The sequence below is a fragment of the Haemaphysalis longicornis genome, unplaced genomic scaffold, assembly GCF_048455015.1.
Source record: "Haemaphysalis longicornis isolate Haplotype H1 unplaced genomic scaffold, Haemaphysalis longicornis Haplotype H1 scaffold_27, whole genome shotgun sequence".
NCBI lineage: Eukaryota > Metazoa > Arthropoda > Arachnida > Ixodida > Ixodidae > Haemaphysalis > Haemaphysalis longicornis.
This window is the reverse complement of record NW_027526325.1, coordinates 1004713-1027452: the sequence shown is the minus strand read 5'-3', so window position 1 is coordinate 1027452 and position 22740 is coordinate 1004713. Positions and strand designations below refer to the sequence as shown.

Sequence of the window (22740 nt, the reverse complement as noted above, 5' to 3'; positions counted from 1 at the left end):
GAAGCTGGCGGCTGACCGAGGTTGCCGTCCTGGGCCCTTGCCGGAGTCTGGGACTCCGGTCTTCGCCAGGAACTTCCGGCCTGGTCCACGCTGGTCTGCCGGGCACGTGGTGTCTCCTGCCAGTGCATCGTCACTGCTCGTTCGCATGTCGGATGGGACCGCGTGGCACCGGCACGCTGACCATGTGAGGCCTCGCCTGGCGACCCCAGCCGCCCCTTCAGGAAGCCAGCAGGCAGGGGAGCCAACCACACCGACCACTGCCAGCACAGCACCAGGGGCTGGTGCTACTTGCACAACTGTGGCGCCACCTGCAAGGCCGACAGCTGGTGCGAGTGTGACCCAGGCAGCACCTAATGCTGCCACAACGGCTTCGACACCTGTGCTCCGGCGGAGTGAGAGACAGCGGAGACCGCCGAACCGTTACTCGCCGGGGTGACAGGTGTTGTTTTGTGTTTGTGTAGGACAAACAAACTTGGGGGTGAGGGGTGTGACAAGTGTGTGGCGCCCCCCATCCCTGATATTCGTTGGCCGCTAAGTTCAGTGGCCCCACCAGGCTCGGTGGGCAACCTTGTGTGTGGCCGGGCAATAAACACCTCCGAGCACGGCTGCTCGGGGGTCAGTCACCGTCACCACCAGCACGCTGCATGTCGTCTCTCGGCTGGAGGGTACCCCTACCCTCCCAGGTTCACGAACGCGGGACTAAATTGTGACATCTACGTGTGATTAAGCATCAGTTAAGGTTCACTACACTTCAACCACATTTGGGTAACTGACATAACGGAAACGCGAATTGAACCCCGTCAGATGCCTTGCATCACCCCAGGATTTCCCTCGTGAGAAGATGGAGAGAATTTTTTTTTATATAGTGTAGGGGGAGCGATGCGGACTACGGACGTCAACGCGGGTGACATCGTGAGTTACTGAAATGCTCCGCATTTAAAAAAAGGGGGCCAAGGCATCGCCGCGTCCGAACCGCTTTCGCACAAAACACTTGGGAGGAAGAGCCCCGCGGCGGGAACAGAACTCCAAACAAACAGGCAACATCAAGATACCTCGGCTTCGCGACAGTACGATGAATACATATCCTAAGACGGCTATCGTCCACTGTAGCGAACAATCAATCAAAACATCACTCATTCGCTTTACCAAAACAGCCATGGAGCTTGCCTTTTCTCAACATATTGACAATAATAATAATAATAATAATAATAATAATAATAATAATCACTATTATTATTATCATGAGGTGCGCGAAAATATATTTGCCATGGGCGCCGTGGGCTTGCTAGGGAACTGAGTTGAAGTTGCTTGTATGCGAGCGCGTTGTGCCCATCCACTCCTTCATTTCGGAGACAGCTCGTCTGCAGTGCTAAAAACATTCCGATTAGGCTGACTTTTACTATAAATTTCCTATTCTTCTCTCTGTTTTTTTTCTCGTGTTTTCTCTCTCTCTCTCTCATTAACCTAGACCAAATTCTTTCTTCTGCTCCATTATTTTGCCTTGATTGATTGTAATGAAAACATAACTCTTCTTGGCCAATCCCCCTAAGTGGGTATGCGCCATTCTTCGGGCCACCACCACCACCACCGCAGAGCTCACCCCTGAAAAATTATACGACACATTCCCTCCTCTAGCATGCTTGCACGCGCACCACGCTGCATTTCTCGGAAATATTTTTGGTTGATCCGAACGCCTGAGATCGTCTGATCAACGCCGCCTGTATTGGTCTGGTGTAAAGGGTCATCAACGCGCAACATCAGCGTTTATCGCCTGTGCCAAGTTAACGTAGGTTACACTGAGGTGTGTTTGTAAGCAATAATTTGGTGCTTATTCTTGGTAGATCACGGTAATTTATGTAATTTGCCTCTATTTCGGTCAGAGTTTAGCACGGCGTCTGCTATGTGGGACACGAAAACGCGTTTATTCATGTTAGTGCGCAACGCCCATTGAAAAAAATGTGTGGTTACGTTTTGCTCATCAAATAACCCTAAAAATGTCTATAAATAATAATATGTACCTGTTAAAAGAACGAAATGTTGTGGCGTTGGGTATATTATTACATTATCTTGATATAGATTATGCCCTACGTTTTGTGTCGGCGCAATAGCTCCAGCGTTGTGCGTTCCAACATGGCGGCTTTTGCTTGTGGCATCGATGCTTGTGGAAATGTGACAACAAGTGCCCTACGTTTGCGGGAGGATATTTTTTTATCGCGGTGAAAAATTCGCCAGCGTAAGGAGAAGCGAAGTCACCGCACAACACCGGTCACTGAAAGGTGAGTGGTAGCGTCGCCACGTCTGCTAAGCATTGCCATATTCTTGAAGGCCGTCTGCGCTAGGAACTTAGGCTTAGTGCTTATTTTCTTACCCAAGCTACCACCGATGTATTCATGGAACGGTGCTCGTGTAGTTTGGAACATTACTAGCGTGATCACATTTTCCTTAAACGAGTTTTTTTTTCTTTTGTCAGGGTCAAGCCCGGCAGAATGTCGGCCACTAATCGCTAGCCAAAAAAACAAAAATAATCTTGGGCTTCGGGGTGCCTCGGACCGAAGTTATGCGCGTCGCGTCACGTTTAGTTGTCGTTAGTGAGGCTGCTGTTCGAAAGCCCTATCGCTGTTGCGCCCATCTTACACTCGCAATAACGTAGCGTTCTCTTTCAAGGGGATGTTTTGTGTGCAATGGCCAGTCCGATGCGCCGTGGTGCGTTCGGCCTCGGCGTTTCAAGTAGATCGACGCCTCGGCCCCTGCCGGCGGGGCTGGGGCTTTGCTGTTACAGCAAAGGCTTTGCTGTTACACGCCTCGAAACGCTTCCCGGGTTCGAAACGGAGGTAGAAGTCGCAAAGCTTGAATTAGGGGAGGAATAGACTGCCGTGCCCGGCTTGTTTCGGCCATTTTGTGCATGTTTTTGATTTGAATGTTTGTGTTGTTGGTTTTGAGGAGTTCTGCGCCGCGGTGGGCAGATCGCGCGCGTGTGCCTTCGACATGTGCAGATGAGCTCCACGGAGCCTCCCAACGGGTTGCTTTCTTGCAAAGCCACACTCTCTTTCGCTTTCTTTTTCTTGCATCGGTCACTTCTCAGAGATGGACGCCCGCCTCTTTCCACCGTAGCTGCTTCCCGTTCACAGCTGAAGTGGTTGTGACTCGCCCTCGTGTGTTTTGAAACAGTGCAGCATGCTTGGCCTCTAGGGTGATTTGCTGTTTGCGTGTCAGCTTCAATCAAGACTTATTTACATTTTGTACGCGAAGCGAGAACTCCTTCTGGTTTGCTCTCTCAAGCGATGCTCAGCTGAAGGTTTTTTTTTTTTTTTATCGCAGTGTCTAGAGTTACGTCCGACGTAACCCAAAATCGGAAACTAAAGTTACGTCCAACGGAACTTTTAACCAGCCTCCAGAGTTATGTTTGACGGAACCCAGAATTAAAAGCTAAAGTTACGTCTGGCGGAACTTTAAGCCAGTATCTTGAGTTATGCCTTCTTAACCTGTAAATAATACCCCTGCTACACTGGGGTCTAAATGTCATTTGAACCAAATGTCATTTGGCTCAAATGCCAAGTTGTGCTGCTACACTAGGTTTTTAAATGCCATTTGGCTCAAATGACATTTGAGCCAAATGAGCACCGAGAGAGACATTTATCAAATGCCATTTCCGGCACTCTCGGACGCAGCGTCTTCGATCGGCAATAAAAAATATAATACTTCCGTACGTAAAACAAACAAAATATTGTTGTTTGTGAAACTTTGTTCACTGTTTATTTACTTAAAATACGAAATCAACATATTTAATTTACATACTCTTAAAACCAGTGGGTCAGTTGCAAAAAACACAAAAACAGTGCAAGACTGCCATATTTAGAGTCAAAACTGGTGTCTCTTCTAATTTGATATCATTGTACTGCCTCGGACTGCTCCTAAGTTTGATTGTTGTATTAGTGTACGAAAACGGAACGGGGCAACAACAGCGCCGCTACAGCACAGCGAACAGTTGTTAAAGCTTTCAAATGCCATTGAAATTGTAGTGTAGCACGGTGGATACTGAATGGCATTTGAAGCAACCCATTTGAGTCAAATGACATTTTGTTCAAAGGACATTTGGACCCCAGTGTAGCAGAGGTATATGTTACGTTCGGCGTAAGTGAAAATTAAAGAAAGGTACGTCGGACGTTCGCAGACCTCGAAAATCTTTCGGTATGTCAGAATGAAGTCCCTTCTCCGATGAGAGGAGAGAGAGAGAGAGACAACTTTATTACGCAATAATGCGAGAGTGGTTCCTCAGTCCAGGAGCCCATGTGCTTTCCAGGCCGCCGTAGCCCTGGTCACAAGCAGGAGCTGGTCCTCAGGTCGACAGCTGGACAGCAGTATCTCCCACTGCTCAGGGGAAGGGGGCGGAAGGTCCGAGTTTTTTGTGCAGTCGAATAATACGTGTGCCAGAGTTCCTGGTTCGTGGCAGAATTTACACTTATCAGAGTACTGTGTAGGAAAGAGTAAATGCATATGGATGGGGTGGGGAAAAGTACCTCCTTGAATTTGTCTGAGTGTGATTTCTTGGCTTTTGGTCAAAGATGTGTGAGGACTAGGGAAGGTCTGTCTCGTGGTTCGGTAGTATTGGGTGATTTCTTGTTTCCGCACCTCTCCGATGAGAGGACTTTACGTCGGACATACCCGATGCCCAGAGGCTAAAGAAAGGCACGGAGGACTTAGCCGGTGGGTGACTGTACTATCGCGGTCATGCTTAGTGGGAACACGGGAGCACGTGGCGCGAGCTACTACTAGAGCTTTCTAACGGCACCGTGCGGAAACAGCATGCATGCGCACTGTGAGGGTCCAGAGAGTAAAGAGATCATCGCGCGCATCACGTCACAGGGCGGCAGCACGTCGTCTGCTACATCCGAGCTGCCGGTGCTAAACGAGCAGCAGACGTTGCCAGCGGCTCACAGCCGCATTCGCAGGTATACGCAGCAATGTGTTGCTGGAAATCAAGATCACATCACGGTTCGTTCCTCAGATGCACACCGCTATTCTGCCACCTTGGCGTTCACAAGCAAGAATTGTCACCGCGAGCTGATGAATCTTTGATGCGTGACCACACTGGCTATGTGCGGCCACTGCCCGCATCATCTGTGGGGGTGTCATCTTTAAGGGAAGTTTTATCTTTGTGGGCGTAAATTAGCCCAAAACGCCGGTCATGTTGAAATACGTCTTATGCCAGTGATGGAGGGATCCACGCATATATATCTTTTGTGCGTGGTTTTACTTCATCAACAAACTGCCACCGCTTTCCGGAAGTTCTTTGGGTTAAGAGACGCTATAAAATGCGCACAAAATCGCGCCAGTGACGGAAGGGCCGTAGCATCTCAACATGTCAAGAGTTCCTGAAGAAGACAGGCGCTGGATCGTTGAATTGTCGAAGAAGGGCTACTCCCAGCGACAAATCAGGGAACTCGTGAGTAGGCCCCTGCATACGGTGCATAGGATTGTCCAAGAATACCGCTACGAAGGCCGAATCCGGGACGCACCTCACGGCCCGCTCGGTACAGGCACACCTTGAGCAGACCGGCATCGAGCAGCTGGCATGGGTTCTGAAGGCTGCCGACCTCAACATCATCGCGAAGGTTTGGGGTCGCATGAAAGTGGCGCTGAAACGGACCCCCATGCCTTCAGCCACTGAGGACGAGCTGTGGGCCGCAGTGCTCGCCGAATGGCAGCGGCTGGCAAGCGACGCTTCACTTGTGACAGCGCTCTACGAATCGCTTCCCTCAAAGTGTCAGCTGTCGTCGAAGTCAACGGCAACAGGACACACTACTAAGGGCGTCTCAATTGGTTCCTTACGATTTTTTAACGGCCCCGACCAACGTCTTTCATTAGAAAAAGCTTGAAATAAAGTGTTTCTCTCGGCCATTTACTTTACAGCACCTTTGTTACGAGCCTGCGAAATAATTTGCGCGCACGCGTCAGCGATAAGCCCGTCGCTGATACCTTTTCGCCTCGAAAAGCATACAAAATGTATTTACCTTCAAACAAAGTTCGTAAAGTTATGGTTCTCCCGGTCGCGGAGCTGGCGGTGACAATTCTTATCTGCAAAATCCTAGACGTCTGCAGTTGTTTGTTACTGCGGCTCACGGCCGCTGGCAACGTCTGCTGCTCGTTTAGCGCCGGCCGCCCGGTGACGTGATGCGCGCCATGAGCTCTGTACTCTCCCGACCCTCACAACGCGCATGCATGCTGCTTCTGCGCGGCGCCGTTAGGAAGCTCTAGTAGTAGCTCGGGTCACGCGCTCCCGTGTTCCCACTACGTGCGGCCGCGATAGTACCGGCCCGTCGGATGCGCTTGCAGGTGTATCCTGAGGTGGTGCCACGGGGGAAGAGCCTCCCGTGTGATCTCGTGCCATTTACATCGGACGAGATTGCCGTTGGGATATTGGTCACTCGAGTGTTCGTCTTGATAAGCCTCTGTTCAAGATGCCATCCAGTCTGGCTTCGTGGTGACAAGGTACCGCCTCGTGCTCGTGAACAGAAGTCCTGGGTTCGAATCCCCCCCGCCCCACAACTTCCTTTCCTCTCCTTCTTCTTTTGAGACAATGACCATTGCTATGCATTTCTGCATCATGTTTAGAAGATGGACGGCAGTGGTACGTATTGCGGTGCTTTCATTACACGAAGCACTGCAACGATCACTGGATTTTTGGAAGCTGATGTGGAGCGGTACCATTTATCTTATGGTCCACACAGCGTAAAACAAACACGGTTCAAATTTCGGGAACTTAGGACAGGCTCACCATAAACTCGTTACGAAAGAGGAACGAAAGTTAAATTTGTTACAGTGCACTCAGAGTGAATGTTTCACAGTCGTAGGTTGTCGATGAAGCACTGTTTTGGCTGGTGAAGGAAGGACGGGCTTGATTAAAGCAACACAGCCATCGATCACAAGCTACAGATGGGTCCTCTTTTTTCCGGGCTGCAAGCGGGGGAAAACTCAAGAGTGGCAGCTGGCACCTAGGGAGGTTCTTCTTATAAAAATGATAGAAAAAGGCATACCAATGGTCATTCCCCCCCCCCCCCAAAAAAAGGAAAGGAAACCAGGGGGATTCGACCCTAGGATTTGTGTTCACGAGTGCTTGGCGGTTCCTCGCCGCCATGAAGCCAGGCGGGATCGCACCAACAGATGCCCAACAAGACGAACAGTCGAGCAACCAAGGCAACCACATAGCACAATCTCAGGATACACCTGCGGGGGTGTCGGACGGGCCTGCACTGTCAGTCCACCGTGCCTTTCTTGAGCCTCTGGGCATCGAGTATGTCCGACGTAAAGTCTTTTCAACGGAGGAGAGACATCATATTGACGTATCGCAAGATTTTCTGGGTCGAGATATGTCTGGCGTACCTTTAATTTTCATTTCCGTTGGCCGTGACTTCAATATCATTTACAGGTTAAGCTGGACGTAACTCCAGACACTGGCTTAAAGTTCTGTCGGACGTAACTTTAGTTTTCAATTCTGGGTTCTGTCAGACGTAACTCTAGACACTGCGTTTTTTTATTTCCAAGAACCTAATCTGCCGCTAGGATTTGAAGCTGGAATTGTTGAGTATTTGCACTCTGTCTAGCGAGGACACTTTTGCTGTACAATTAAAGGACTTTGCAGGTATTAACTGGGAAATCGTAAGATCTCTAAGTGGAGGGCTTCACGGACTGAGGCACTGAAAAAGAAGAGAGCCTGGGGTTGGATGCAGCGTACACACTGAGATAGTGGCCAGTGTGGACGAAATCTTTAGCATTAGCTGAGGGATTGCAGGTACGGTGATCATGCTAGCAGGAAAGGCCCCTGGGGTCTGGTACAGGCCTGTACCAGTGTCATGCGAAGAAATCGCATCGGCAAAAAGGACCAGCACGAGATGAAAAGACGCACAAAAAAACGACGACAAAGAAGAAGACGCAATGCACGCGGTGCCAAGTTCATCGACACACCGTCCACGGCTCGGAGTGCTTGCGACCACGTCACGAGCTCGCGCCGGCCACCGACGAATTAGTAGCTGCCAGCGACAGCGGCCTGTGGCAGAGAAGCAAGCCCGAGAGAGAACACGGAGGGAGACCAGAGACTGTGAACGGTGGAGCGAGACAGGACCTGCGCCGTGCCCCAAGAGGTCCTCCACGAGCACAACTTCCAAGACATCTCCACAAGCGAGTCGTGCCGCCGGGCATCAGTGAGACAGCAGCGCTTCAAGAGAGCTGCGTTCGCCACGACGGTGACGGGAGCTCGGAGCGCGCTTCACTGCCACGGCATCGACACGCTACGTGAACATTTCAACTTAATTCCCGGGTGGTGGCTTTTTCTTGCTTGTTCGAACCCGTGTTGGTTTCCTATACCGCTTTTGCGATAGTTTCTATATTGTTCCCCATTTGTTACTTGTTCCGCATTGCTCTTTCCTTCATTGTTTGGGTTTCGAGTGTTATAAAAACTAGTCTCGTTCACAAAGCTTTTTCTTCTAGTTATTATTGTCCCCCAAAACTGACAAGCAGCAGCCTTTATCGGGATGATACTGATGACTGTATGAGGATGTTGAATCGGCTACAACGAAAGGAAAATTTGCCTCTAGTGTTGCAAAGAGGTAGGATCAATACAACAATCGTTTTGCCAGAATTTGTCTGCAGGACGGAGTGTTACTTATTGCCTAATTCGCCATGTTTCTTTTCGTCTTGTAACTGTTTGCTGACATTACGGTCGCTAAAGTTTTGCTGTTTCTGTAAGGAGTAAATGATTTCCTCTCTGTAACTTTATTCACAATGTTGGGCGTGAAGGTGCTTGCCACTCCCCAATGAAACAGATAATCTCGAGTTTCTCATTATGTAGGGTGGTTTAAGAGGATGAGGAGCTAAAACTAAAAAAATAATAATTTCATTCAAGGGGCAGTTGGGAAGGCCAGTGTGAAAAAATTTGCCTATTTCAAACACACACTGATTTCTACAACAAAATCGTCATCATCTTCATTTGCCTTGACACCCCCCCACCTGGCAACTTCACAATGCTTCTGGAGCCTCTGGCCGAGGACAAGAGCTGCATTGTTTTCGCGAAAGTAGTGAGAGATTGAAAGGGAAGGGCAAAATCAATTATTTTGAGGGCCAATCGGGGCTGTTGCGATGCTAGGCAAGGGGAAGAGCAGCAATCGCAGCATGGCGTAGCCATACATAGGGGAAGCAGGGAAGGCTGGTAAGCAGGAGGAGGAGAGGAGTGAAGCTGAGAGATTGAGGTGGGAATGCCTGGAGGCGCAATGGGTGGCAAGGGGGAGGGCAGAGGCCGGTGGGGCCGGTCCAGTGGGCAGGGGGACGGGGGCAGCTGGGGAGCGGCTTTCTGCAGGCGGAGGAGGAGGGGCGAGTGGCCGGCGTTTGTGGCCAAGGCCCAGTGGAGGGGGCACCTGCTGCAGGATTAGCCGTGCACTGTGCGCTCCTGCAAAAGCCTGCAGTGTTGGTTTCAGGCTGCCTCGAGGGGGCTCTGCTGGTGGGGAAGAGTGCCAGCATGCGTGCGCTGCAAAGGAAAATGGATGGCACTGCGGTGGAACCGCATACAGGGCTGCTCACACTTCCTACAGCTGGAGCATTTTGGAAAGGCTGCTCGTGCCCTTATTCGTGTCATCAGGGATTTATGGATCACGAAAAAGTTTGATTGCATAGACAGCCCCACTACAGTGCATGCAGTGAAAAAGTCTGTGGGAGGGAGAAAAGTATCACGAAACTTGTGCTAAATGGACATACAGACAGACGAAGGAAGACGGACGATGCGCAACTCACAACTATTTATTTGCAGGTAAAGAAGTTGCCTTATATAGGCTTCTACAAGACAGAAAAAACACACAAAAGCAGATAGTAAAATCGATGGCAGCACCACAATACTCAGAGCCCACCAACCGCTTGCTGTCTAAAAAAACGAAACTCATTGCTAAAAAGTGATAATGATGGTTCACTGATGCACCCCTCGCGATTTTTTTTAATGAAGTACGATTCTGAAAGCTCACGCGCCCCAGTGTCATGGCTTCTGTCAATGATAATGGTTTCTTTGAGGCGCGGCATACAACCACAATCACGGCAATGCATGGGCAAGTGTGATCCAGTGCCTTTCTTGATTGATTAATTCTTACTGAGGATCATTTATCACTTTTTAGCAATGAGTTTCGTTTTTTTAGACAGCAAGCGGTTGGCGGGCTCTGAGTATTGTGGTGCTGCCATCGATTTTACTATCTGCTTTTGTGTGTTTTTTCTGTCTTGTAGAAGCCTATATAAGGCAACTTCTTTTCTTGCAAATAAATAGTTGTGAGTTGCGCATCGTCCGTCTTCCTTCGTCTGTCTGTATGTCCATTTAGCGGAAGTTTCGTGATACATAATGCACCAACTAGCCCAACAGCACCTTATACTGAAGGGAGAAAACTTGCGGGCCACTATTGTGGGACATAGCAGGGTGGCACCATCTCTCAAATAATTCACAGCTTGCCTGAAAGGGGCATTTTGGAAGGCTGGACTGCAAGCTGGGGTTACGGGTGAATGGGGCGCATTTGAGCCACACGAGATGTGAGGCTGAAGGTTGCCCCCCCCCCCGCCCAAGAAAGGGCGTTGGGAACTTTGCTTGGAGATACGAGTTGAATGAAAGCACTGTTTAGTAGACATGCAGAGGCTGCCCTGTTTAGCCTAGGTAATTAAATGCTTGTGGAGGTGGATGTCCACGAGTACGGCCTCGGACAAGCTGCCAGGACGGATGCCAGCCAATGAGCAAGAATGGCAAGTCGGTAGTGGTCTCGAGGGGCAGTGTGGAGACAAATGAGCACCGCCCTGTTTTCTTTGCCCTCCCCTGTAATGCCCATAAGTTACCGGGTGCTGATTGGTCTGGGTGGGGGTGTTCAGCGAGCGCCTTCAAGTGAGGAACACCAGGCTGTGAGCGAAAGGAACGCTGCAACCTCTCTGTGTAGATCAAGAATGGCCGTGGTGGTCCTGAGCGTTCCCCATGGAATCAGCGGGAGAAAACTGACGAGGGGGCAGGCATGAGTCTGTGGGAGGAGCTGGTGTCCTGCAGTGGACAAGGGTAGGTTGATCATGGGGTGAGAGCTGCTTTGTTGGGGCAAGGCAGTCGGGGTTTGTGCTTGCCGACCATGTGGGCTGTGCAGGTGCAATTGGTGCGACATGTTCCCCGGTGGGGGAGGGCTTTTTGATTTCTAAGGCAAAGCTTCACATGGCTTGCCGAAATCGGTGGGAGGAATTCGCAGTAAGGGGAGAGGGCGTGGCTGGATTTATCTCTCCTCAGCTTGCACGTGACGTCACCACCGCACTGGTCGAGATAAGAGCACCAGGTGAGCTGACTGCCTTTCGCCGTCCACGCGGTTCACCAACATGGCAGCTACCGTGAGGCCAATGCGAGCTACGTCTAGCAGAGTGGCACCGCACTTGCCATATGTATGGGACGGACATCCCTCAATAAGGGGTTCCATGTTTGTCTTTTGGCCACACCGTGTGGCCGACATAACAACTCCCAGTTGTAGCGAGCTGAAGGGGCGGTGCCAGCAGGGTGCTGCCATGTCAACCCAGGAGCGGGTGTAACAGCCTCGGATAATGCTGGGTGTCGTCTAGAACCCTGTGACTGAGGCTGCCTTGTGGGAGCTGAGGCGTTCTTGGTTGCGTGACCCTGTTGGTGCCCGGGGGCTGCTGCGCGAGGCAGTGTGTCATGTTGGGTGGCTGCCGGCAAGAGTCTCACCTCTGCAGCCTTTTGCGCTGTAGCTACTGAACCGGGTAACCTGTTTGCACAAAGGCATGCGAAGAAGCGAGGCATGGATGTGGCAGTGCTTTCCCAGCAACCTGTTCCCCTCGAAACATTGCTTCCCTGGAAGCCACATCCTTTTGAGGCTGATTCCGTACCTGGCAACTCTCCCAATCTCCCAATTTCTTACCTATCCTTCTGATTATATGTTCACGCTCCTCCTTTCTCCCAGAACACTGCTCCAGTCCCGCCGAAAATAACGGGGCGTCAAGCAGCACTGCCGCGTCATAATTGCCATCACGAGTTAGGTAGGCAGCAAAAGTTGTGGGCAAGTGGTTTGAGGGCAGAGAGCGTGTAGTGGCATGTGGGCCTTCAATGGGCTTTGCGCTCCATGCCGTGCTGCTGGGAGGGCGGGCAGTTGGGATCCTGTGCAATTTGTGCGTGGGACTTGAGTGTGGGGCTCGGCGGCAAAGGCGACACAGAAATGCACGGGGCAGCGACCGTGCACTAGAACGTCGAGAAGCGGGGGACAGTCCGTTCCTCCGTCATCAGTGGGCAGGGTAGCTGTACATGGCGTGTGCCGCCCCTTGGCTGTATTCGCTTAGCGTGAGGAGTGGTTGCGCTGGGCAGCAGTGTCTTCCACGGTGACGTCGCTGCAAGAGCATCCTTCGGTGAACTGGCTAGGCGGCCGCCCCTGCAGTTGTAAAGGAAGGCCATTCGCCTGTTCCACATGGTTGACGGGGCCGTGAAATCAGGGCTGATCTCATGGGGTGGGCAGATCACGCTCTGACCCTTCAGTTGCGATGGCCCACTGTGGGCAACATCCTGCTGCATTATTTCCCATAGTAGCGGCCTTGGTGTTGCCAGTGGTGAGTTCCGTGGCCAGGGCATCGTGAACTCCAGGGCCGGGGCTGGCTCGAGACGGGTCGTCGTGTTGGTGCGGACCAGTGGGGCAGGTGGGCTCCCCCCGAAGCACGGGATGTGGCAGGAAACCGCAAAGGACCAGCCGCCCGGTCGGAAAGGGGCCCAATGTGCCTGTGCAGCACGGGAGGGGTCAGGGGCTGTAAGGCTGTGGGAATATGCACTCCTAAGAATGCTTCTCTTCAACGAGAGTGAAAGTTGCGATAGCACTGGCTCGAGCAGCAGCAGTGAGCTCCTCAGCGACCGCTCAGTGGCTGTGGTGGTTACGGCACATGTGGGCCCACTTTCTCTAACCAACTGCCCGGAGTGAAGTACCGTCTAGTTCACGGACTACAACACGTCTGGCTAGTGCTAGATTCAGGCTAGTGCTCTTTCCTGAAAGTAGTTGGCTTCAGAAGCTGCGTGCGGTGCAGTGGGTTCTGCCTTCTTGCCAACAATCTGCCCAGTGAGCACGTCTAACTCACCCCGGAGAATAGCGACAGTAGGCGTTGGGGCCTTGGAAGACTGCTTCCATCCCCCTGCAGGCATGTGGAAATGCTTTTGCTATTTCGCATCCATGCCTCCTTTTTGTAGTTGCTGCACTGCCAACCACACAGCAGATGTTCTCTCACTGATGCCAGCATCACGCGCCCCTCCCGAAAGGACTGGGAGAACACTGTGAATGGCCGACCAGGCCGTCACAGGCCTGTGAAGTGGGCTCCTCGGCGCAGGCTAATTAGCTGTTTCCTGGTAGGCTAGCAACGCTTGGACCCTGAAGCAGCAGTCGGCCAACTGGATTGGGCTTGCAACTAGTTCAGCCGAGTGTCACTAGATACGATACAGAGCACCGTCACTGAGGCCCGCAACTGAGCAACGGCGGCCATTTTGGTGTTTGTCAGCGCTGCGAGAGTGCTGCATCTGTGGCCTCACCGCTACCTTTGACCGGGTCATTTGTGAACAACACGGCCGAAGACGCAGCAGCACGGCCTCTTTGGACAGACTTCTGCCGCTGAAATGCTGTGAAGCGCAGCATCGGATTCGCGTTCGGAGCGACGCTAGTCGCATGCACCCGCAGAGCAGGGAGGACAAGCCACAGTTGATTGACTAGGACGCATAAACAACAAAATGGCTTCGCCCATGAACTGCCGCAGTGTCAACAAATGCACGTAATGCAAACTGGCCAATGGTGATGGTGGCGGCATGGAGAAATATGAGAAGAGTGCGCCGATACTCTGTACCCTTATGTAGTGACACCAATTCAGCCTAGTTGGGCTTTGGTGCGGTTATGGGGTCGTGAGTGTAGTTTCTGGCGGGCTGGCTGGCGCTGAGGCTCTCGGAGAGGCGCTCTTCCCCCGCATCCTGCGGGTTTCTGGGGGCAGAGGACAACTCCCGCTGCGGTCGACTCGAGCTGGCCTCGAGCACGAGCTCGACGTCGCCAAGCAGCGGCTGCTTCTGGGGGTCGCTCGCCCAGCACGCGTCAAGCACGAGTGAGGCGGGCGACACGAGAGAGGGAGGAGCCTTGCAGCAGGCACCAGCCGTGTTCCTCTATGCGTGCAGGCTCTCCCTGTCGGCAAGGTTATTAATGCAACGGCTTTTGAAGCTGTGGATGGATTGAGTATGTGGTTTAACGCGCCGGCTCTGCTCAGGCGATGAGGCGCACCGTAGTGGAGGGCTCCAGAATAATTTTGACCACCTGGGCATCTTTAATGTGCGCCGACATCTCTAACGTACGGGTGTTTTCGCTTTCTGCCTCCATTAGAACAGGGAACCTGCCTAGTGCTTGGGCTTAGCAGCACAATGCCACTGAGCCACCGCGGCGGGTAGCGAAAGCTCATTACTTGGTCCACAAAGGAGAGCAGTCCAAAGGAAGGAGAGTTTGAACTAGTGAGCGTGAGGGATAACACCAGCCGGGAAGCCTGTGGGGCTGTAAAAGTGTGCGCGCCCGCCCTTCCTGCTTTACGAGTGGGTGTGGCGGGAGCTTGCCTTCTTCGAGGCTGACGGGAGGCATGCAATGCACGGCCGCACTGGTGCCTTGTCATCACTGGCAGGGATGGGTTCTGCGCACCTGACCGGAGGCACGATATCGCCGTCGGTCAGCGCACCGCACACCGGTTGCACTTGTGCCCATGCCTACGCAGTCCCCCAGGAATGTGGCTTCCGAAAGGTGGGCTTTGCCCCGCTGTGTCCTCCTCTCTGTTTCTGAGGCAACACGTGCGTTGGCATCGGCTCGGTTGCCTGGCCGTGTGCCGAGGCACTGGCACCGGGGCACCACACGCGTAGTCACATGGTCGGGTTCGATTTGGCTGGCCTTACAGTGCACCAGCTTGCATCGGGGAATGTCAAGTGCGGAAGTTTGGGTCAGCACGCTCCCACTGTGCTTCCCGCACCTGCACTCGGTTTTTTCTCGAGAGTGGGGTGTGTTGCCACTGGCAGCAGGCGAGGGGCCGCCCTCTCAGACTTCCTGCGGTGCAGGCCATGGAGAAGCAGCCCACCGGCGGCGGGGTGACGGTGGGGCCGGGCAGCACGTCGAGCGTGCCCAAGATCATGGTGTTCCGGCCCACCCTGGAGGAGATGGGGGACTTCTCGCGCTACCTCGAGTACATGGAGTCCCAGGGGGCCCACAGGGCGGGCCTCGCCAAGGTCATCCCCCCCCGGGAGTGGGTGCCCCGCAAGGGCGGCTACGAGGACATCGCCATGACCATCCCGTCGCCCATCTGCCAGGAGGTGTCCGGGGGCCAGGGCCTCTACGAGCAGTACAACATCCAGAGGAAGCCCATGACCGTCAAGGAGTTCAAGCGCATCGCCCTCAGCGACAAGTGAGGCCTCTCTCTCTGTCCCCAGGGGTTGACCCTACCTACTCTCAACAGCCTCTCTCTTAATGCCACTAAATTTCTCGCTCTTGCTTTTTATGCTGCAAAGAATACCCGTTGGTCCCGTAATTGCAAACATCAAACCAGAAGCGGTCAGCCGCCACCATGGAATTACTCATAACACATTTATTCCAATCAGTTTTAAATTCGCTCACGTCGCGCGCCAAATGGCCGTTCAAATGCAGGACGGGCAATATTACGTCACGGTTTTGTGGCTGCAAGATGTGCTGGTGCTAACGTCAGTCCAAAACCCGTGACGTCAGGGACGTTTGCCGCACCGTCTGCTACGATTGCAGACGGTCCGCACTCGCCCGCGCAGTCGACATGTCGAATGAATCATCAGACTCGGATGAGTCGCTGCCATCGGCAGACAGAACAACTTTATTTGGCCACAGCTGAGTCCGTCGTCCGTTTTTTAAATATCGCTGCGGCTCTAACCGGCGCCGACTATGGTAGCAATAACTTGTCGCCACTCTGCCGAATCAATCTGGTCGCTCTGGAGAAGTTCCACTCAAGAGAAAGTAGATGTTGCCATTGTGAAAAATTGTGCTAGGGATTGTTATCAGCGCTGATTTTAGAAGTGGCGGTCAGATATGTCCCAATGCTAAGCCTACGCTGGCCAGCCGCGGAGGTTCGACAATCTGTTCCAAACAATATGGCGCGCAGTGCGACAAGCGGCTGAAATATGCCGCTACCTGCGTGGAAGAATCAAAACAGGCCGCGGCAGATGTGTTGGACACCGATCACTCAAATGGCAGTTATAGCAAAAATATAGTTCCACATGCGAGAAAGGGGATGATAGCGTGGTGAGAAGTTGCATTAGGGATTGTAATGCGCACTTGCACAGATAGCGGCGATCAAATATCCGCCTCGATGCTAAGCCAAAAGTTCTCATCACCCGAGCCGACCCGAGAAAAGCCAGCCGGTTGCTGGCTGTTGGGGCCCCTCTGCGAAAACTCTAAGCGCGAGCGCATGGCGTTTGGGTTCTCCTAACTTAGAAGGACTTGTGGTTGGGCGGGTTGGTGCATTTTCTCAGAAGGGGTAAACTGCGCCAAGTAGGACGCTACACAGAGAGAGCTACACAAAGGCAGGCGCCTGCCTTTGTGTAGCTCTCTCTGTGTAGCGTCCTAGTTAGCGCAGTTTACCCCTTCTGAGAAAATTCCCCTGACTTCTTGGGGGCCCCCAACGCCGTGTTCCCCTATTCTAAAACTGCCTAATTGTTTGCACTCCGCTTTTGCGGCAGCTCCTCCGTCAACTTCGTCAGGCTGTGCAGGTAGCAGTCACCCAAGAAGTGCAGCGAGCACATTCTGCTCACTGGCTTTGGCGACAATTCTTGCAGCCGCCGGCGCGCACGCACTCAGCCCGCGCTGCGCGTGGTCACGTGGAAAATAATGCATCTTGGCGCTGCCGTCGATTTGCTCGGACAAGCTTCCACTGAGCAGTGCTTCGCATTCCACGAGCTTGCCGTAACAGAACTTTGGCGAGCTCGGCAACGCGCACAGGCCGCTCAGATAAGACACCGCACAGTTTTCGGCACCAGTGCAAGGGAACACGCACGCGCTGGCCACCAACTGAAGAGCAAAGATGTCGAACACGCAAAGCACGCGAAGTGCACAAATTTTACTAGCACTGTTTACAGAGGTACATACACGCCTCCCGCCGAAACGAAGACCACGGACAACAGCAGCGCAGGCTATCGTTTCCGGTTCCCAAAACGGCTACATGACATCATTCTGATCCGGCCAGACACGCCGGAAGATATTTCGTCCCACCGATAGGGATTTCGCTAGTGCTGCCGATTTGCGGTAGCTCGCAGCTGGGACAATCAAAATCCATTTTCGATGTGCTTCTGGCCTTGGATCGCTGCAAAAGTTTCTGGGAGGCATCTCTGCAGACTACTGAAGCCAATTATACAGTTGAACCTCGATATAACGAACCTCAATGTAACGAAATTTGCGATATAACGAACTTTTTCAAGTTTTCTATGAAAATTTTGCTAAATGCATGTATTTTTATCTCGATTTTACGAAGTAATTTCGTGCGACGCTTCCGATTTAACGAAGTCACGGCAAGAAAGGAAGAACGAAATTCCGGTCTAAGCACGTTTAATTTTGCCTCTCACAGCCTACATTGAAAACATTCATTGCTCGCATTGACTCTTAAAAGGCTAAAATGGAAGAAAAGCGGTGAAATCTGCGGTTGACAACAATTAAAAGCGATGAAAGAAGCTCCTCAAATCGTTAGCGGTCACGGACGGTTTAATATGCGGCCACCATTTTGATATTGCCATCGTTGCCTACGCCAGCGCCCTCTATGCTTAGGCTGCCGAAGCCTACTTCAGGCTTTCTTTTCTACGTGTCCTTGCTCACGGTGCTGCTGCTCTAGGTTGTGCTCGCTGATAACCGCATAATTATTTTGTTCGTGCATCATTAGGTGAGTCTTCTAAGCAGCATGAGCACTCCAAGGGAAATAAAAGTGTTCCGAACAGGAGCCTGAGGAAGTGTCTGAAACAGACGGCCACCGAAGTGATGGATGCTGTCGACGTTCTGCGGAGGCACGCAGGCGCACGCAAATGTTAGCGCTGTCAGCATACGAGCGTCACGTAAAGCCCACCCTGGTCAAGAAACGCCGAGCACTGCTTACGGATTTCTTCACTACGGCTTGAACATCGAGTGCTGGCAGCAATTAATTGCTCTCTTTGAACATGGCCATCTTCGTTTCACCTGCGTTTGTTAGACAGCTGCGATGCGGAGAAATCAGTTTCTTTAGGGCTCAGTGGGCGTAAAAGTAACTGCTTAATCGAATTTGGCCGGAAGACATTTAATGAAGCCTCCCGCTTTAGTGGGAGCATGTAAGCGCTGCTGCACACAGTGAAGCGGTCCACGAGCACTCCGCTCAACTCACAATCATGGCTTTATCTCGAGTGTCATTGTTGCATCACGTGGCCATACTGCAGATCCTTTGTACACGAAAAAAGCCTTTCGAAAGTTTCATAGCAGCCTTCCGCTGTTGGCCCGCCGCACCCCTCAACGCCACGCCTAAGCCTACCACTGAACGGACGAAAAGAGGTGTAACCTTGAACGAGCTCCTTGCCGGGGTGAAGTTCACAGAGTGTGGACGCGGGTTCAATTGACCAACAGTGGCGTTAGTAGTGACCGAAATGAAAAAAAAGAAAAAGTGGAAACCTATTCTGCTATCATATTTAATGAGGCGTTGTGGAAAAAGCACCGGTTTTACGACGACGCATGAACTACCGTCGGCCATCCTAATTTCATTTCCTAACTCTTGAAACTCTTAATCCACACAATTTTCGTGGCCAGTTTCGCTTTAAGTGAAGAGGTAACTACATAGTTGTTTCCTGGCGGTGGGCAAGGTTTTGAAACCTCAATAACTGGTTAAATGAACTGTAAAATGTAAACCTTGATTTTACGAAATTCTCGATTTAACTCTTTGCGTACCGGGGGAAAAGTGCCGTTTTTTGTGGGTTCCGGTAATGTTTTTTTTATGGAAAACCTGTTGGGTGAAAAAATGTATAAAGCACACGAAAATGAACCTAAATAGATTCTCTTTTTATTGACATAACTTTTACGAAATTGTAAAGAGAGAAAAAGCAAAATAAAAATTGTCAAATTAGACATTTTGGGCAAATTTAGCACAGAATTGCGAAAACGCTCTTTAGAACTTCAAAGAAAAATTTTTAGAAGAAATTCTGAAATATACAAATGTTTTCTGCATTTCTTGACAGTGTTCTCTAAAAAAATCAAAGCCCTAACTTTAGCGGTTTCTGAGCTGCAAAAGTTTGTTTACAGCGCTTCAAAACCACGAAGAAAAAAAGCTTTTCTCGATTGTTTTAGGTAAAGATTTTTATTGCAAAAACTCCGTTGTCGAGGCAGCAGCGAGTCTTGGCCAAAGGATGTGGAAACCCTGCAGATAAGATAGAACCATGCGTGACACTGATAAACGTCGCGAACCGTCAGCGGAGCACTCAAAGAAAACCGGCTACACTAGAGAAACAAGCCGCTCGCTTACCTGTTGGCGGCCGCTGATGTTCCGGGCTGATTGTCGTCATCGTCACTGTCAAAACTCAAGTCTGACTGATCGAAATCATCGGAAGAGTCACTGCTGCTAGTAAAGTCCCGAAAATCCACCGAAGATTGAGTAGAATCTCGCGATTTGCGGTGTTTGGGAGCAAGCGTCGAGCTCGCGGGGGCGCAGCCATCTTCCGCGGCAACTACGCCGCGTATACGCTTCTCCCGGCGGGCTTTAAACTGCCGCCACCTGGCTCAAAAAATACAAACTACACAGCAAATGAAAGCTTATTTCTTGTGCTACACGGTAGATGGCGCCAAACGTTTCAAAGCGCCCGGCGCGACTTTCAAATCAGCGTTTGAAAACTCCGATCGATTTCGATCGCTCATGATCGAAATCGCGCGTGCGGTACGGAAAGAGTTAACGAAATTTGCGACCCCAAGTGCGACTTCGTTATATCGAGGTTTAACTGTATCATTTTTTAGGCTTCAAACGTGCGGGTCGCGACAGCATGTTTCGTGCACGATTCTGTGGGGCTTTGCCTCACACCAGAGTCCTTGAATGCCTGTCTGTCACAGAACTGTGGCCAAAGTTCCATTCAGGGAGAAGAGCTGCTGCTAGGATCACCACCCCTGTCAACGAGGACGCGGCGTTGGACTTGCACGACACTTTCTGGCCGCCCTCTTTCTCCCTCGGCAACTCGCCCACGTTCTGCGGCTCTTCATGTCTGCTAGGAAAAGCGGAGGAAAGGCTGCAAGCTTTTGTGGCAGTTACTGTCACCGAGCTTAGCTGCAAGACAGAGGCGTGTCACGGGGGATGCATGCGGCAGTGTTCGTTAGTTGCGACAGGTGCGGCGAAATTTGCACTTAAGGAGGGCGGGCATTTGTCAGTTTCGGTTTTTGGCTATCCTTTGATTTGCCACCTAGATGATATGAGATAACTAGCGCTGAATTAAAGTGGCATACAGCCCTGGGTGACCTTGTGCGCTGAGGAAATGGTATGCAAACCCGGCCTCTTAGCGCGATGGGTTAGTGCTGCATCCGCGTGATTTTATAGTGTGGCAGTAATATGACAGCAGTAGAAGTCTGCAGCTGGAAAGTGCGCATGGACGGCAGGGAAAGACTGCTAAAGAAATGCAAGCAGCAGAATGGGCCTTCGGTGGCTGTGAGGCTGAGCGCATAGGTATAGGCTGAGTGCGAGCGCCTAGCAGATACAAACTCGCACACAGAGCGCCTGCCACCCACCCGATGCGGGGCTTTTCGAACTCAAAATATCTGGTGCTGATTTTGCGTGCGCAGCACACATGACGGGAAGCTTTGACCGCAGCAGGCAGCACATGCAGAAGAGCTCACCCTGGGGCTGTTCCGTGCCAGGGTTCATTTATCTAGGGTTGTTGCAGTGGCGGGATGGGTGTAGGGAAATGGGAGACATTGTACAAACAAGATTGTACAAAGAAGACATTGCAAATAGACAAGAATACAAAGAATACAAACAAGACATTGTACAAAGAAGACTCGCGTTTCTTTGGGACCACAACTGTGTGGTGGGCTTTGTCGGATATCCCGGGGAGGGCTCCGACGCAGAGCTTGGGCTTCTCGCACGGGAGAGACGCAGATCGGCCGCTTATTATGAACGGACCGGCTGGAATAACATCCCTGGATTGCCAATGCTTGTCACACACAGGCCTAGACTTGACATGCATGCAACGGCTCGTGGCATGCAACGGCTCGCTTACACCTGTTTCGACGTTTGCGCCCGCTGGGGAAGCAAACAGTGAAGGGATAGCCAGAGTCAGGCGGAACACCTGAGGCATTGCAGTCCACATGGTTTGCCCTTTGCTGTGAGTGGACAAAGGTGTATCGCACAGCACTGGCAGTGCGGCCGCAGCCGTCCCAGCCACTGGACCCGCAGCACTGGCCAACACAGGAAGCTTTCGTGGCTGGGAAAGCCTCGAAGGACTTGCTCGCACCGTCAGCTGAGGCATTGCGAGACAGGCCCTAAGCTTGGTGCAAACGCCCACCGTGGCTGGTGCGGGCAAGCAACTGCATGTGTCGCAGTGTGGGCCGTCTCTTCTCTCGCAACGCATGCCGCTAGCCTACGGGCCCGCAACGTGGACGTTGGCCGGCGAGGGGCCTGCGAGGCCAGGCGAGGTGGGGCGTGTTGGTGCCCACACTGAGTGCTGGGTAGGGGAGGAGCAGGGCCCTGGGGCAGGGGGGGGAACTTCTGGCTGAGGAAGGAAAGCTGCACGGATTGACACTGGCGCTTTTCCGCATCGGGTGTGCATGCTCAAGGTCACCTGGCAGTCTCCCATGTCATGCTGAGGGGAAACTGTACGCACAGCTTGTTCTTGTCGCTTTGTGGTCCATTTTGCGTGCGGTGTTTTTTTTTTTCGCCGGTTCTTCACGAGTGCCTTGTGAAATGTGATTGCTGTACGGCAGTGTATCCAGGCGGGGTTTTTGAACTCTATTGCCCTCTCCTGCATGGACCATGCTTGGTCTGCAGTATGAGTTAGTTGACAAAAGCAAAGCGGGAGCACAAATGTGACGGGAGGGCGCGTGGCAACAGACCATCCTTTCAGCCAGCTCTTGTGGGCACTTGAATCAAGTCACGATGGAGCGGGAAGGAAGCAGATGGCCTGGGTAAGGAGTTTAGGACTGGGTACGCTTACTGCAAGGCTATGCAACTGAGGCAGGTTGTGCAGACGAGCAGGAACATGGGGAGAGGGGCAGATGCCTGCTCTGTGAGGGCATGGGGACGCTGGTCGGTTGCACGCAGGAGTACATGGCCAAAGCCGGCCGTAGGAAACTGCTAGTCTGGGCATCTGGAATGCAGAGAAAGGCCTGAACAGCAAGGAAAGGGGCACAGTTGAGGTTGGCCCGATACAGAGAAGAGAGGCTGAGGGAGTGGGAATCAAAGTACGGGCAAGCAGTGGGTGCCAGGTGTACGGGAGAATGGTAAAGGCACACTGGACACATTTTGGGATCGTGGAAAGATGCAGAGCCACAACAGTGGGTACTAAGGGCGACAAAGGGCTGGGCATTTCCTGCTGGGACAGCCACGAGCGGCATGGGTGGAGAGTTCATTGTAGAAACTCTGGGCTGGGAAAAGGCCGAGCCAGCAGTGGGGTGCCGTGGGTTTTGAGGGGCTGGAGAATTGGTGAGAATGGTGTCCACACTCTGGAAGGGACCGCACCTTCAAGTGAGAGAAAAT

General features: G+C 52.1%; 1 protein-coding gene across 6 annotated transcripts in view; it reads left to right on the top strand.

Annotated features, from left to right (window-relative positions):
• Positions 1-2099: 2099 nt before the first annotated feature.
• LOC144172923 (lysine-specific demethylase 4B-like) overlaps positions 2100-22740 on the top strand; it is a 131803-nt gene continuing 111162 nt past the window's right edge. For 4 of the 6 annotated variants that reach the window (XM_077701522.1, XM_077701520.1, XM_077701517.1 and 1 more), the window contains exons 1-2: positions 2101-2276; positions 15104-15447. In XM_077701522.1, the coding sequence (XP_077557648.1) occupies positions 15107-15447 (341 nt within the window). In that variant the 5' untranslated portion in view covers positions 2101-2276; positions 15104-15106. Of the gene's footprint in view, positions 2277-15103; positions 15448-22740 lie in introns of all 6 variants that reach the window. The other 2 variants (XM_077701518.1, XM_077701521.1) reach the window with 2 other exon arrangements.